The sequence below is a fragment of the Equus caballus genome, chromosome 13, assembly GCF_041296265.1.
Source record: "Equus caballus isolate H_3958 breed thoroughbred chromosome 13, TB-T2T, whole genome shotgun sequence".
NCBI lineage: Eukaryota > Metazoa > Chordata > Mammalia > Perissodactyla > Equidae > Equus > Equus caballus.
In genome coordinates this window covers 34030352-34043532 of record NC_091696.1, presented here as the reverse complement: position 1 = coordinate 34043532, position 13181 = coordinate 34030352, and the positions used below count along the sequence as shown (strand labels likewise).

General features: G+C 37.7%; 1 protein-coding gene across 16 annotated transcripts in view; it reads left to right on the top strand.

The window, feature by feature from the left end:
* Positions 1-13181, top strand: part of TNRC6A (trinucleotide repeat containing adaptor 6A) — a 101352-nt gene that overhangs the window by 11009 nt on the left and 77162 nt on the right. For 8 of the 16 annotated variants that reach the window (XR_011424708.1, XR_011424707.1, XM_070232080.1 and 5 more), the window contains exon 3: positions 10448-10535. The exons of the other annotated variants lie outside the window; for them this stretch is intronic. Coding sequence is in view for 6 of the 8 variants with exons in the window: in XM_070232080.1 (XP_070088181.1) it covers positions 10448-10535 (88 nt within the window). In the remaining 2 variants the exon portion in view is untranslated. The remainder of the gene's footprint in view (positions 1-10447; positions 10536-13181) is intronic. 16 annotated transcript variants of the gene reach the window in all.

Genomic DNA, 13181 nt, shown 5'->3' with positions numbered 1-13181 from the left:
TGCACAAGTAGGTAGTGGAGTTGAGATTAAAGCCCATTTCTCCTTGGCATTGGAGTCAGAGCCCTTAGCTGTATGCTGTGCTGCCAGGAAATGGTTGTTAGAATAGATTTCCACTGGTCCTTAAAAAAGTAGAATGTGGGTAGAAGTAAGAGTGAAGAGAGTGCATGTTTGGTGGTGATGATGGGGTTAGTGTGTTAGTAGAGGCAAGGAAGCAGGGATTGGCATTTAATTGGAGTGCCCAGTGCTGGAGAATACATAGTAGTAGAACTGGTTTTTGTCCCCAGAGCAGTAATTAGTCCTATTTGGAAAAGTGAGTTTAACATCTGAAATAGTTAGAAAATGAGGATTGTTTAATTAGAGGTCAAGGGTGAGGTTTTGTATGTGTTGGAAAGAATCATGAAGGAACTAGTAATTAAGCCTCAAAAGAGGAGTCGAATTTAGGAGGGTAGTTTAGCAAATGGAATTTGGGGTCAGACCATACAAGTCACTTAGACTTTCTGATCCTTGGTTTCTTTAAATGTCAAATGGGAATAACGTCAGTTCTCTGTTTCGAGGTTGTGGCTTCAAAATGGATGCTATCTCAGAGTACTTTGTAAATTATAGAGTGCTTCTTTCATTCTAGTGGGGTGTGTGTTCTCTCAAATTTCTAATCTCACCAACTGTCCTCAATAGGAGCTTTTTATTTTAAGATAATTTCAGACTTAGAGAAATTTTGCAAGAATAGAACAAAGAATTCTTGAATATTCTTCAAATGTTAACATTTCACGACATTTGCTTTATTCTTCTCTCTTTTTATAAACATACTGTTTTTTTCTGAACCATTTGAGATTAACTTGGAGATATATGTCCCTTTAACCCTTAAAAAGAAATATTTATTACCTAAAATCAAAGACATTTTCTTAGTAACTACAGTACCATTATCAAAATTGGGAAAGTAGTATTGGTGCCATCCTAATAGTGAGTCTGTAGACCTTAGTCACATTTTGCCAATTGTCTCAATAATGTCTTTTAAAGCAAATAAAAAAAATTTTCTGGTCAGAGATTCAATCCAGGAACACAGGTTGCATTTAGTTTTCATGTTTGTTTGGTCACCTGCATTCTGGGACAGTTTCTCAGCCTTAGTGTTTGAAGACCTTGATATTTTTTAAAGAGTACAGGCCAGTTACTTGGTAGAATGTCCCTCAGTCTGTATTTGATGTTTCCTCTTGATTAGATTCGGGTATGGATTGTTGGTAGACCGATGTTGCATGTGATTAGTGTGTCACAGCAGAGGTGCATGATGCCCGTCTACCCCATTCCTGGTGGCAGTAACTTCAACTACTGGGTTAAGGTGGTCTATGTCAGAGTTTGTCACTGTACAGTTAGTATTTTTCCCTTCATGATTGATAATTATATTGTTGGGAGAACTTTGAGACTATGTAAGTAACTTGTTTCTCATCAAGATTCTTGCCTGAATCAATGAATTGCCAAATAGTGATTTTCTAAGTTTGTCATTCTTTCTACATTAGTTGACATTCTCCTGTAAGATCTGTCCCTTTACCCTATGCATTCATCCATTCATTTATTAATATCAGTAGAGACTCACGGATTCTTACTTTTTTCAGTGAGTTATAATCCTTTACTAGCATTATTGTATTGCTCAGATTATAGGGCCACTGGAAGCCCCCTTCAAGCTCAACCTCCTACTTTTTGAAGAGATCCACACTGTGTATCTGGATCTTCACTGCTACCTCTTTATATCCTATTTTCCTATTTCCCATTCTTAAGAGGAAGATGCTGACTCTTCACTACCGTCTGTGTCTCTGAAGTTAAGCTTTTTGCCTATGCTTTATGATTCAAAATGAAATACTGTCTAGAAATACACACTGTTGCTGCCACCCTGACTCTTCTTTTCTCCTCATAGTCTTGTCACAAATAGGTGCTTTTATTTGTGGGTGTGTACTTCCAGAATTTATTTATGCAAATACAAGCACGTGGGGATATATAGTCTTATCTCTCCCCCTTTTTTTAAGAGATTGCCACTTGAGCTAACATCTGTTGCCAATCTTTGTGGGGTTTTTTTCTTATTCTTCTCTTCCCCGAAGCCCCCCGTACATAGTTGTATATTCTAGTTGTAAGTGCCTCTGCTTGTGCTGTGTGGGACACCGCCTCAGCATGGTTTGATGAGTGGTGCTAGGTCCGCATCCAGGATCCAAACTGGCAAAACCCTGGGCCGCTGAAGCAGAGTGCGCGAACCCAACCACTAGGCCATGGGGCCGGCCCCTCCCCGCTTTTAACACAAAAGATAGTATACTGAACCTTAGTTTCTTTCCCGATTAACTATACACCTTCGAGATCCTTTGATACCAGAACATGGAGACCTTCTTTATCTGTTTTACAGCTGGAGAGGATTCCATGTTATGGATGTGTCAGTTTTATTTAACTACAACACTATTTGCAGATATAGACTGCCTTTAAGTGTGAGCTAGCCTCTGTCTGTTACACCATCTATTATTATCTTCTCTGATATGTTTGTTCTTTATCCCCCTTTCTAGCTGCAAATATGTACTAGTCTTTCTTATTTTAAAATAATCCAAAAAACTTCATTTTTTTCCTCTTCATATCATTGCCAAAGTTTTTGAAAAACTGATCCAAACCCCCGACTCCGCTCTTACCTATTTTTGCTGTAATTAGGTTTTCATCTCTACTGTTTGCTGAAATTACAATTTTGAGGGTTACCAGTGACTTTCTATTATGTAGTGCTAGACTGGCTTTGGTGATTAATCTAGGTGTAGGAGGACAGGGAGGAGGAAAAAAAGAGGAGTCGGCAAACAGATAGAAAAAGAGGAAGCAGAAGGCTGGGAGAAAATAGAATAAAGTGTAAGGGAAAAAGTAGGTGGAAAAACATTTTTTGGCAGAAGGTGTGAAATGTATTTTCATAACTAGCTTGTAACATACAACTGACTTCTGTTGAAGATGAGCTGGCTTATGGTAAGTTGGTGACTGATGGGCTAGTGGGCCCTCTGCAAAGTTGCCCCCTATTTTCTTTCCTAAAGCGTGATAGGAACATCTAACCCCTTGTCCTATTATGATCATTTCTGACAGCAGAGCCTCCATTTTAAAATTTTTGCCTTCTAAAATCTGGAGTTGTCATTAACATCTCTCTGTTTTGTCATTTTTATTAATGTTGTCAGCTATTCCAATTTCTAATGATTATCCTGGATTTATTTTTTGCTTTTCATTTTCACTGCCAATATCATGGTTCTGGACAGTACACATTTACTTGGATGGCTGCAACAGTGTTCTCACCCTATTCAGCCAGTATATTTCTTACTTTTCCCCAACACTTATCCCCGCTTTTCTATCCTCACTATCCCCATCAATACAACTCACTGAAATTGCTGTGCCAACAACTCTCCGTGCTTTGCTGGTGTCCTTGCCCTTCTGTGCTCCCTTACCTGAAAAGGGCCGCCTCTCTGTGTGTAGAAACCCTCCGTCTTCTTCAAGACCCAAGTCAGTCTTTACCGCTCCACCAACCCTAAGCCTTCCATAGCCATAACAGCTCTCATGCACAGCTTATTTTCCTAAACTTGTTTACAGCCTCTACCAAATGATTGCTTTTTTCTTTCTTTCAGGTGTATTTGGTGGTTGTTCCTACAAAATTGTGGTTTAAAATCATGTTTTCTACTTGGGTTCTCCCAGTGCACAGCAGGCTTCCTGGCTTATCGGAATCCCTAAGTAATTCTTACTGATTTATTGATTAGACATTGTGTAGGTTATTATTAAATTATTTTGATGCAAAGTCAGCTCTTCCAGGTACCTTGAGGGTCTGCTCTCCTCTGCTTCCCTTCTGTACTGTGGAAAATGTGTACTCTTTAATGGGATTTTCTTTTGGTTTTTCTGGCAAATGACATACTGTTCTGGATCCTGACCTTTTTTTTTTTTTTGACTCAGCAGTGTGTTCTAGAAATCTTTCTATGCAAAGTCATGCTTGTCTGGGATCCCCAAGAGAAGTCTCAGGCTTGATGATTCACCAGGAAGACTCACTCATGGCTTATAGTCGTACTAACGGCTGTGCTTTATTGCAGTGAAAGTATACAAAGCAAACTTGGCAAAGTGAAAAGGCACGTGGGACAAAATTTGGAGGAAACTAGGTGCAAGCTTCCAGGAGTTCTCTCCCTGTGATGTCACACAGGACATGCTTAATTTCTCTAGCATCAAATTATGACACTGTGTAAAATGTCTACCAGGATAGTTCATTAGAAATTCAGTGCCCAAGGTTTCTCTTAGGGGCTGGTTATGTAGATACCCTCTGCCTAACATATACCAAAATTCCACACTCCCAGAAGGAAAGCAGGTTTTCAGCATAAACTGTGTTGTTTGTGCAGTTTATCCTTATCAGTTAGGGAATGGTGGGAACCTTCCTGAAATCCAAATTCCTTGACATCAGCCAAGGACCAAACTTATTGTGCTTTGATGATCACAGTCTCAGACCTGCTGGGTTAACTGTTTTCTGCACACCATGGAAATCTGCAACCTCCCTCCTTTTTTAAAACTACTGTGTGGTCTTCCATGGTAGGGATACATTCTGGTTTAACTTTTCCCTATTGATTGGTTTTTAGGCTGTTACTTTGCAGTGTCTGTTTTTGTACAATTCCTTTTCTAGAGGGTTAGATTGGAAGTGATGGGTCATAACATAGTGACATTTAAAATTTTAGTATTAATAAATACTACTAGATTGTTCACCAGAGGGCTTTCCATACTTCCAACAGCAGTTTACAGGAGTACCCTTTGGAAATGATTACTTTTAATGATACTCATGTTGGAAATGTAGAAAAACTGACCGTTAAGCATCAGGAAGAGCAGGACCAGGAAGGACATTCTAGATCCCAGGTGTATCGTGCTGCCATTATGGACGTTTGCCTTACCCATTCTCTTCCTGCTCCCAAGACTCTTGTTTCTCACACACATCTACTTCTTCCTCTGTCTCTAATCTTTCTCCTTGTTGCCTTTAATTATTGGTGTGAAGGCTTGTGATTCTTTTTGTCTTTCATTATAGAAAACTTCAAACATACACAAAAATAGAATAAGAAACCTGCGCGCACCCATTACTCAGTTACAGCAATTGACAACATTTTGTCAATCTTGTTTCATTTTTCTCTTTACCTTTTTTTGGGGGATGGGATGGGGCCTGGAGTAGTGAGAGCACATTTTAGACATTGTGGTGTTTTAAAAAACGTTTTTTTGTACGGTCACATGTTGCTTAATGATGTCCTGAGAAGTGTGTTGTTAGGCGATTTTGTCATTGTGCAAACACCATAGAGTGCACTTACACGAACCTAGATTGTGTGGCCTCCTGCACACCTAGGCTCTGGATGGTACTAATCTTATGGGACTATTGTCATATATGCCATCCCTCGTTGACTGTAACGTCATTATGCGGTACATGACTGTGCTAATTTACAGAAATAACGCATGATAAACCATAACATTTTAAATAGAGTTGTACTTTTTAAAAAACTTAATTTCCCTAAATACTTGGTTCAGTTGTGATGTTATTCTGATGTTCCTAGTTCAGGAAGGTATTTCTTCATGTCTTTCTCTAAATTTGTATAAAGTTAGACAAATAGACAACTTAAGAAAAAATATGTGGGGCCGGCCCTGTGGCTGAGTGGTTAAGTTTGCATGCTTTCACTGGTTCGGATCCTGGGTACCGACATGGTACTGCTCATTAGGCCATGCTGAGGTGGCGTCCCACATGCCACAACTAGAAGGACCCACAACTAAAATATACAACTATGTACTGGGGGGATTTGGGGAGAAAAAGCAGGGAAAAAAGAAAAGACTGGCACCAGTTGTTAGCTCAGGTGCCAATCTTAAAAAAAAAAACATACGGGATAACGTTCACATTTCTGCAACTTGCTTTTTTCATTTAACAATATCTTAGGGACATTCCTTGAAATCAATAAACAGGTCAACTCCTTTTTAATATAATATGCTATGTTATGAATATATAGCCACTTCTTTATTGATGGACATTCAGTTTTTTTGCTTTTCAGCCCTGTGAACCTTGCAGTGAGCTTTCATGTGCATATGACCTTGTGTACTAATGCTTTATTACTGTAAGATAGATTCTGAAGAATTGGGGTGACTGGTTAGGATATGTATAAACTTGAATTGTTAAGACTGTTACCACAGTACTTTCCAAAAGGTTATAGTGGTTTTCCACCAGCAATATAAGACAAAACCTCTTAACTTTCACTCCCTCCAGCACTGGATATTATTACTCTTCAAAATTTTTGCCAATAAAATTAGTAAAAAAGAAATGGTATGCATTATAGTTTTAAGTTGGCTTTATTAGGAAAAAAAGCAATTTATTAAAAAAATAATATATTGAGTGGGGTTTATACTAGCAAATGCAAGTGTGGTTTAATACTAGAAAATCTATTGATACAATTAATCATATCTAATCAAAAGACAAAAATCTTATAACCATTTCAACAATACAGAAAAGAAATCTAACATCTAGTACACACTCATGACTGAATCTCCTAGCAAACTAGCAACAGAGAACAGCCGTTTACTTTTTAAATATTAAAATTTACTCATTTAATATTAATACTTGAAATTTTTTAATATTTAATTTTTTGAATACTTATCTTTCATGTGGTTCAGAAATTAAAATATATAAAAAGGTTTGTAGAGAGAGATCTCTCTTCCTCTCATCCCCCATCTACCTAGTTCCTCCTGCCCCCTCCCCCACAATCACTATTAGTTTGTTAGGTATTCTTTCAGAGTCATTTTATACACGTACAGGCAAGTATGATGCATATCCTATCTCATGCTTTTTATGCAAATGATAGCATACTATGTACTCTGTCATGCCCCTTGCATTTTTCATGATGGGTTTTTTTTAAAGGACATTTTGCTCGTTTCTGATAACTTTCTAGCTGTCTTCCTATTTCTCTCTCTCTCTCTCTTTTAAACTATTGAACTCCTCAAATGTGGGACCTTACAGCTGTTCACTAGTTGTGGTCTAGTTGTTTCTCCTACATCACCTTCCCACAAATGTTCACAAAATAAAAAATAGTGAAGTTACTCTCTTAAAGATTACCACTGCCTAGTCCCCTCTTGTTAAAACCACTGGCTGTTCTCTCTTTGTTTTTGATTCTCTTGCTGTTCTTCCTCCTCGTTACATACTTTCTTGGAACTCTAATACTTGGTGTTTTCTGAAGTACATTCTGTTATAAGTGTTCTGGTGGAAGGTAGAAGGAAGTAAGAAAAGGATTGTGGAGACACACAGTCTGGGGAAAAGATATGCTTTAAGTAAGAAGATCTATTACTTAAACTATCTAAAGGAGAAGGATTCTCTCTGGCTCCTGAAAAGAGCTAGTACTTTATTTTGGGAAGTATCCTGGTCTGGGGAAAGGAAAGGCCATGACTTGGAGAACCTGGATTTGAATCTTAACTCCACCCTGGGTTAAGCTATATGACCTTGGACAAGTCACTTAACCTTTCTGAACTTCAATTTTTTTGTCTATAAAAGGGACACTTTACCTATTGTTTTTTTAAAAGTGATAATTAAATGGGAATATACGTAAAAGTGCCCAGCATAGTCATTAACATTTTAATCACTTGGAGGTTGTTCTCATTCCTAGGTCCAGAACTTGCAGATTTGAGGTACCTTACTACTCACCTTCAAGGGATGAATGTTGTGTTTGTGGAGTATGTATCAAATATGATGGCCCTCTTAGACCTATCAGGTCCATCAGTCCTTAGTCCTTTTGATAGATGTGGTAAATGATAGAGTCAGATGTCTTAAATAAATTTCTATTAGCATTTAAATCCTGAAAGCCAAAGTCTTTGGCACAGGTGGTTTATTTATATATTTTTTTTCCAGTTGGCTTTCTGAAGGAAGAGATGTGGTAAAAGTTTGATTAGTTGGCTGTGATGACAGTGTTGAAGAATAGAACTTTTTTTCTCTAAGCTTTCAGTATCGGCTGATATTGTAGCAAATATTTCCTTGAGAGGAAATGTGGTACATCTTTTAAGTACTGAAGAGACCATTTTTGTCCAGGAAAACAGTTGCTAATCTCATCAAAAAGCCTCCAAAACGAAATTTGAGAAGGGGGAAAAATTCCAGGTAAATGGTAAGGGAACATCCCGTAGAGTAAAATTATAGTGACATAGAACAAGATTAGAAAAGGCCACATATGTAATTCACAAGGGAACATGAAGAACAAATGTTGAAGATTCCTAATGTTTCTGCATAAAAAGTGCCAATAATATCTTGACAAAAGTAAATGCAGTCTTCTGGGTGCCACTGAGAACTGGGGAGAGGGGTTCGTGACTAGGCATTTGAGCGCTTCCTAGAGGCACTGTTAGGCACTCCTCATTTAGTCATTATAAAAGTGTTATGAAGTAGATGTATACGGTAATTTATCCCCAGCTTTAATGAAGAAACTGAGGCCAAAGAAGGTTAAGCATTTAGATCTAGTAATCAACTTTTGATAGGTAACATGGCAATGATATAACTTAATTGCCTTTGTTTACTAATTGTTCTCTTCCTCGCATATGCTGTAGCTTTCTTGATTGTTCACTTTTTCAGGATTATTGTGTGAGTGAGCTTGCCCACTCTCATCACCTCCCTCACACAGAATGGGGAAGAGAATGAGTCATGGTTACAGTTGGCGCGAATCTGTTTTGCTACTCTGTTAGCCACGTGACAGTTCTACTTGCAACAAAATGACAAAATATAACAACAGTTATCATACTCTTCTTCCAACTTCTAACTGATTTTATCAGCCATATACTTAACCTTACTAAACTGTCATCTATCATACATAATGTCACTCATGTTTTCACTGTCTCTCTGCATCTCCACTATCTTCCATCTGTAAAGCCGAAAATTTTGTATAATCTCATTGTAGTACACTTACAACACACCTTTCAATTTCTTGTGTATTTTCCTATCTTTCTCATTTTATCTTCCACTGCATCGCCACTAGCATATGCCTTCCAGCCTTGATAAATTATTTGCAGTTCTCCTGATGTCTAGTTCATGTCCCTTGAATCTCCTCTTGTCTGTCTGATATCCCCTCTGGAAAGCTTCCTCAGGGCAGAGTTAGGTACCTTGTGTGTTGATTTTCTTCAAGTATGTGATGATTTTTGTTTGGTTGTTGATACTATGAATGAAGGTTTAGCTTCTAGACTCTAAGGAGATTAACATAGTAACTGGAGTGAGTTTCCTCTAATTTTGTATAGATTTCATTACCCACTAGGCTCCTAACGAGAACAGGAGAGCTGAGGCTGAGTTCTGTATGTATGAAGGGTGTTGATTGGCAGGCTTTACTTTAGGGTGTGTTGGATGGGACTGGCAGTAGTTTCCAATAAGAAAGGCTTTTTGACCTGGGCACCAAACCCATTGTGGAAGCTCTACCGCACTCCTGCCAATGGTTTAGTTTCTTTAGAGAGTGTTTCTTCGGTTTTAGGCTGGATTCAAATGCAGCTGCTACCTGTGGCCATGTAGGCATGGGGATGGAAAGTGAGTGGGAGGAACTGAGTAGTTGTGGTCTTTCTATTCCTTAGGCATTCCTTTGCTCTATGCCTGTTTCTGCTTTCCCAGCTCTGAACTTGGTGCCTCTCTAGACCTCCACCAGAGGATGGCACATCCATCCATTCAGGGCTTCTCATGTGTTTATTCTTGCATTGTAGCTTTTTTTTTGCTCTTGTTTATTCAGCAGCTCTGAATAGATTTGTTACCCTTTTTCCTATCATTTCAGTAAGGTAGAGTGGAAAGGAAGAGGCAAACACATTTGTCTGGTTTATCATTTTGAAATCCTGAGCCAGAGGTTCTGTAGACAACTTTGAGCATTTGTGATTTTAAGAATTGAAACATGCTTATATAATGAGTTTTATTGATTCCCAAGTCTTGATAGAATAGTTTGGAATGTTTATAGGATATGAAGTTATTGTAATGCTGAAATACATCATGTATTTATGAATAACTTGTGTTCTAAAATTAGTTATAAAGCTTTTTAGAGCAAGAAAGCCCAAAGGTCCCATAGATGCCTGGGTAGGAGAGGACTGTGGGGTGGTTCCAGGCGTTGCCATTCGCTGCTAATTGATAATTGGGGCCAGAATCAAGGTAACTCTGGCTTACATGATATTGTTTACATTCTAGAATTGGAAGGAGTAACTTGTTTCCCAATGTAAAATTTGCTAATTTTAGGTTGCTTTCTTTGATATGACATTGAGATAAAAGCTCTACCACTTGTGTGTTACTAAAGAAAAGTACTGTATAGTGGCTCTATAGTTAGATTTAGTTTGCAAGTTGTGTTTTATTTCAATAAATAATAAAAGAATAATTTATCATGTCTTCTAATAAGAGTGAAAATGAATCTGTATGCAACATTATTTTTATTTCTTAATACATTTTGGGAAAGTTAATTGCAACTGTGTGGTTCAGGGATTTAGTGCAAGAAGAAGAACAGTTGATGGAAGAAAAGAAAAAGAAAAAAGACGACAAGAAAAAGAAGGAAGCTGCTCAAAAGAAGGTAGTATATGTATAAACTATTTATATTAAGCAATTTAAACAGATTTAAAAACAAAATTACTCTTATTGGATTTTTTAAAGCATTTGATTTAATGTTTTAACTTCAGTGGAGATTCATTTTAATATCTAATGTCTTTGAATATGCATATATAGTAACTTGCCAAGTGTGTACGATTTATTGCATAGTTATTTAATCTTGCCACTAGTTTTTTCAAAGGTAAGTGCTTTATATAGGCTTTATCTTTCAATTAGCTGTTGCTAGGTTTTCATGATGCATTGTTTTATAAGTGAGAAGAGCATGGAATTTGTAGCTGCATAGACAGGATTTAAAATCTGGGTCTCCCACATAGCGTACAGAACAATGTGGCCTTAAACTTTATTTAGCCTCTCTGGGCCTTAGTTTCCTTATGTTTGTAAAGTGAGAATTGAATTAAATGAGATAATGTAATACATAACACAATAATACACATAATAGGAAATAAAGTGTCAGTTTTCTTTTCACTTTTCATTCGGTACCTGGGCTGATTTTCAAAATTTGCAGTTTATGTTAGGGTGTTTTAAAATAACCCGAAGACACTATTTGCTGCAAAATACCTCTAGTCAGTACGTTGTCAGAAACTGTAACCAAAGCAATACTAATTGTGGAAAAATAAAATATTATGTAAAGATTTTTACAAATTAGAAAGATTGGTGACAGATAACTAACCTGGCACTCATCTCCTACTGTATCAAGGTTTCCAGAACTTTAAAAATGTTCTAAAAGACCCAGTGAAATTACTGTTCCATTTCTCATTTCTGTGTTCTAGTGAAAAATTATGATTAATTTTTAATATATACCTCTTTTGTGCCAGACACTGTGCTAGGAACTGGATATAGACTACAGCAACATACTTCTCTTTACATTATTTAATAGAGAAATACGTTATTTAATAGAGAAAAACGCAGGAGACAAAACTGTGGTAGGTAGGGAACTGTTGAAGCACAAAGAGAAGTGCTTAACTCAGCCTAAAATGGGGCAGAGGTACAGGGAACTTTTCTTAGAATAGAAATTTGCCAAGTGAATAAGAAACAGAGAAAAGGATTCCAAGCAGAGTAAACTCAGAAGTGTCCATAGCCTGTTTGTGTTCAAATGTGGGTTTTGATGGGGCAGGGGGAAAGCCAAGGGTAGAAATGTCAGGGGATGAGATTGGAGAGGTTGATGGTAGCTGTTAGCTCTTCTTGGGGTTTTGGTCATTGGATGTTGGGGAAAACACTGAAGACTTTTTAGTAGAGTGACACAAAAGGTTGTATTGTAGAATGTTTACCTCGGCAAATTGTGGAATTGGGTCAGAAGGGATAGAAACTAGAGACTGAAATACTAGTCGTGGGCCTATTAAAAGAATCCACACAATTTGAAAGGATATGAAGGAAGAATAACCTAGATTGACTCTTAGGTTCCAGATTGAGTGACTGACTATGTCTTGGGAGCAAACCAAGTTAGAGAATACACAGAAAGGGGAAAAGAGATATAGTTCAGTTCTGGATATGCTGAGCTTAGGGTATCATCAGCATGAACTGTGGAGGTGTAGAGTTAGGCGCGCTGGAGGATTAAGTGATGAGATAATGGGTGACCCTACTCGTAGGCCTTTGGTTGCTCTCAGGAGTGACTCGGAAGAGATGCATTGGTAATTGTCATAGTTAGGGTTTGGAATAAGTTTCTAGCTTTGGCATTGACTCTTTCAGAGGCCTGTTGGTATAAGACGGTCTTTGCATCTAATCAGTCTTTGCTCAGGATTTGTTAGGAAACAGTTGTGTCCTCAGTAAGTCTAAGGTTGAGGGAAGGCTTATCAGACTTCTATGGTGTGAAGGCCATTTACTTAATGAAAAGAGCTCCTAAGAAACTTAAGAGATTTGTGGAGGAAGAAGTAAAAGTGTACTTTACATAGAATCGGTAGTTGGCTAGCATCTGAGTGTTGGCTTAAGCCCTGCTGATCCCTACTTCTAAGGAATTTAAGATTTAGCTGGTAAGTCAGGATGTATGTGAAATGGCTAGAGAAGAGGCCTAAGGAATTAAATAATAAAGCATGTTTATTTGGAATTGACCCTATTTACTGAGGAAATTCTAAGAAAGGGGGTTCACTGGACTGATTTCTTTAAATATTGTGTTTTTAAAATATGTAGTGTGGGTATAATTTTTAAATTGTAGCATATACAAATAATGGCTCTAATTGTTAAAGTTCATCTTTATATTTTTTCATAACCAAATCTCCAAGTCACCAAGTCAGTGTCTTTAATACACGAATGATGATTTTTGTGCCATTTGGCTTCTCACCAAATCTGAAGTGACACCTTTTCATATTCTTTCCCTCTCTATCCCTGTCTCACCCCATTGTTCCAATCTCTCACCCTAACCATGTCCTAGAACCGTCATCAGAGGCTTAGAGATACAGGGAGTTTTTTCTCCTTCTGCTAGATCTTCAGCATTGATAGAGTATTCCTGTCTGTCTCATAATAGCCACTGAACACTATAAAGGAAAATGTAATACTGCTAATAAACCTTAAGTGTAGTGAGCTAGACTGCCACTGTAAATAAGACTGTTCTTCAGATTCTAAATAACTAGCTTACAACTGAATTTGAATACGCTATTGGTGAAATGAGGACAGCTGG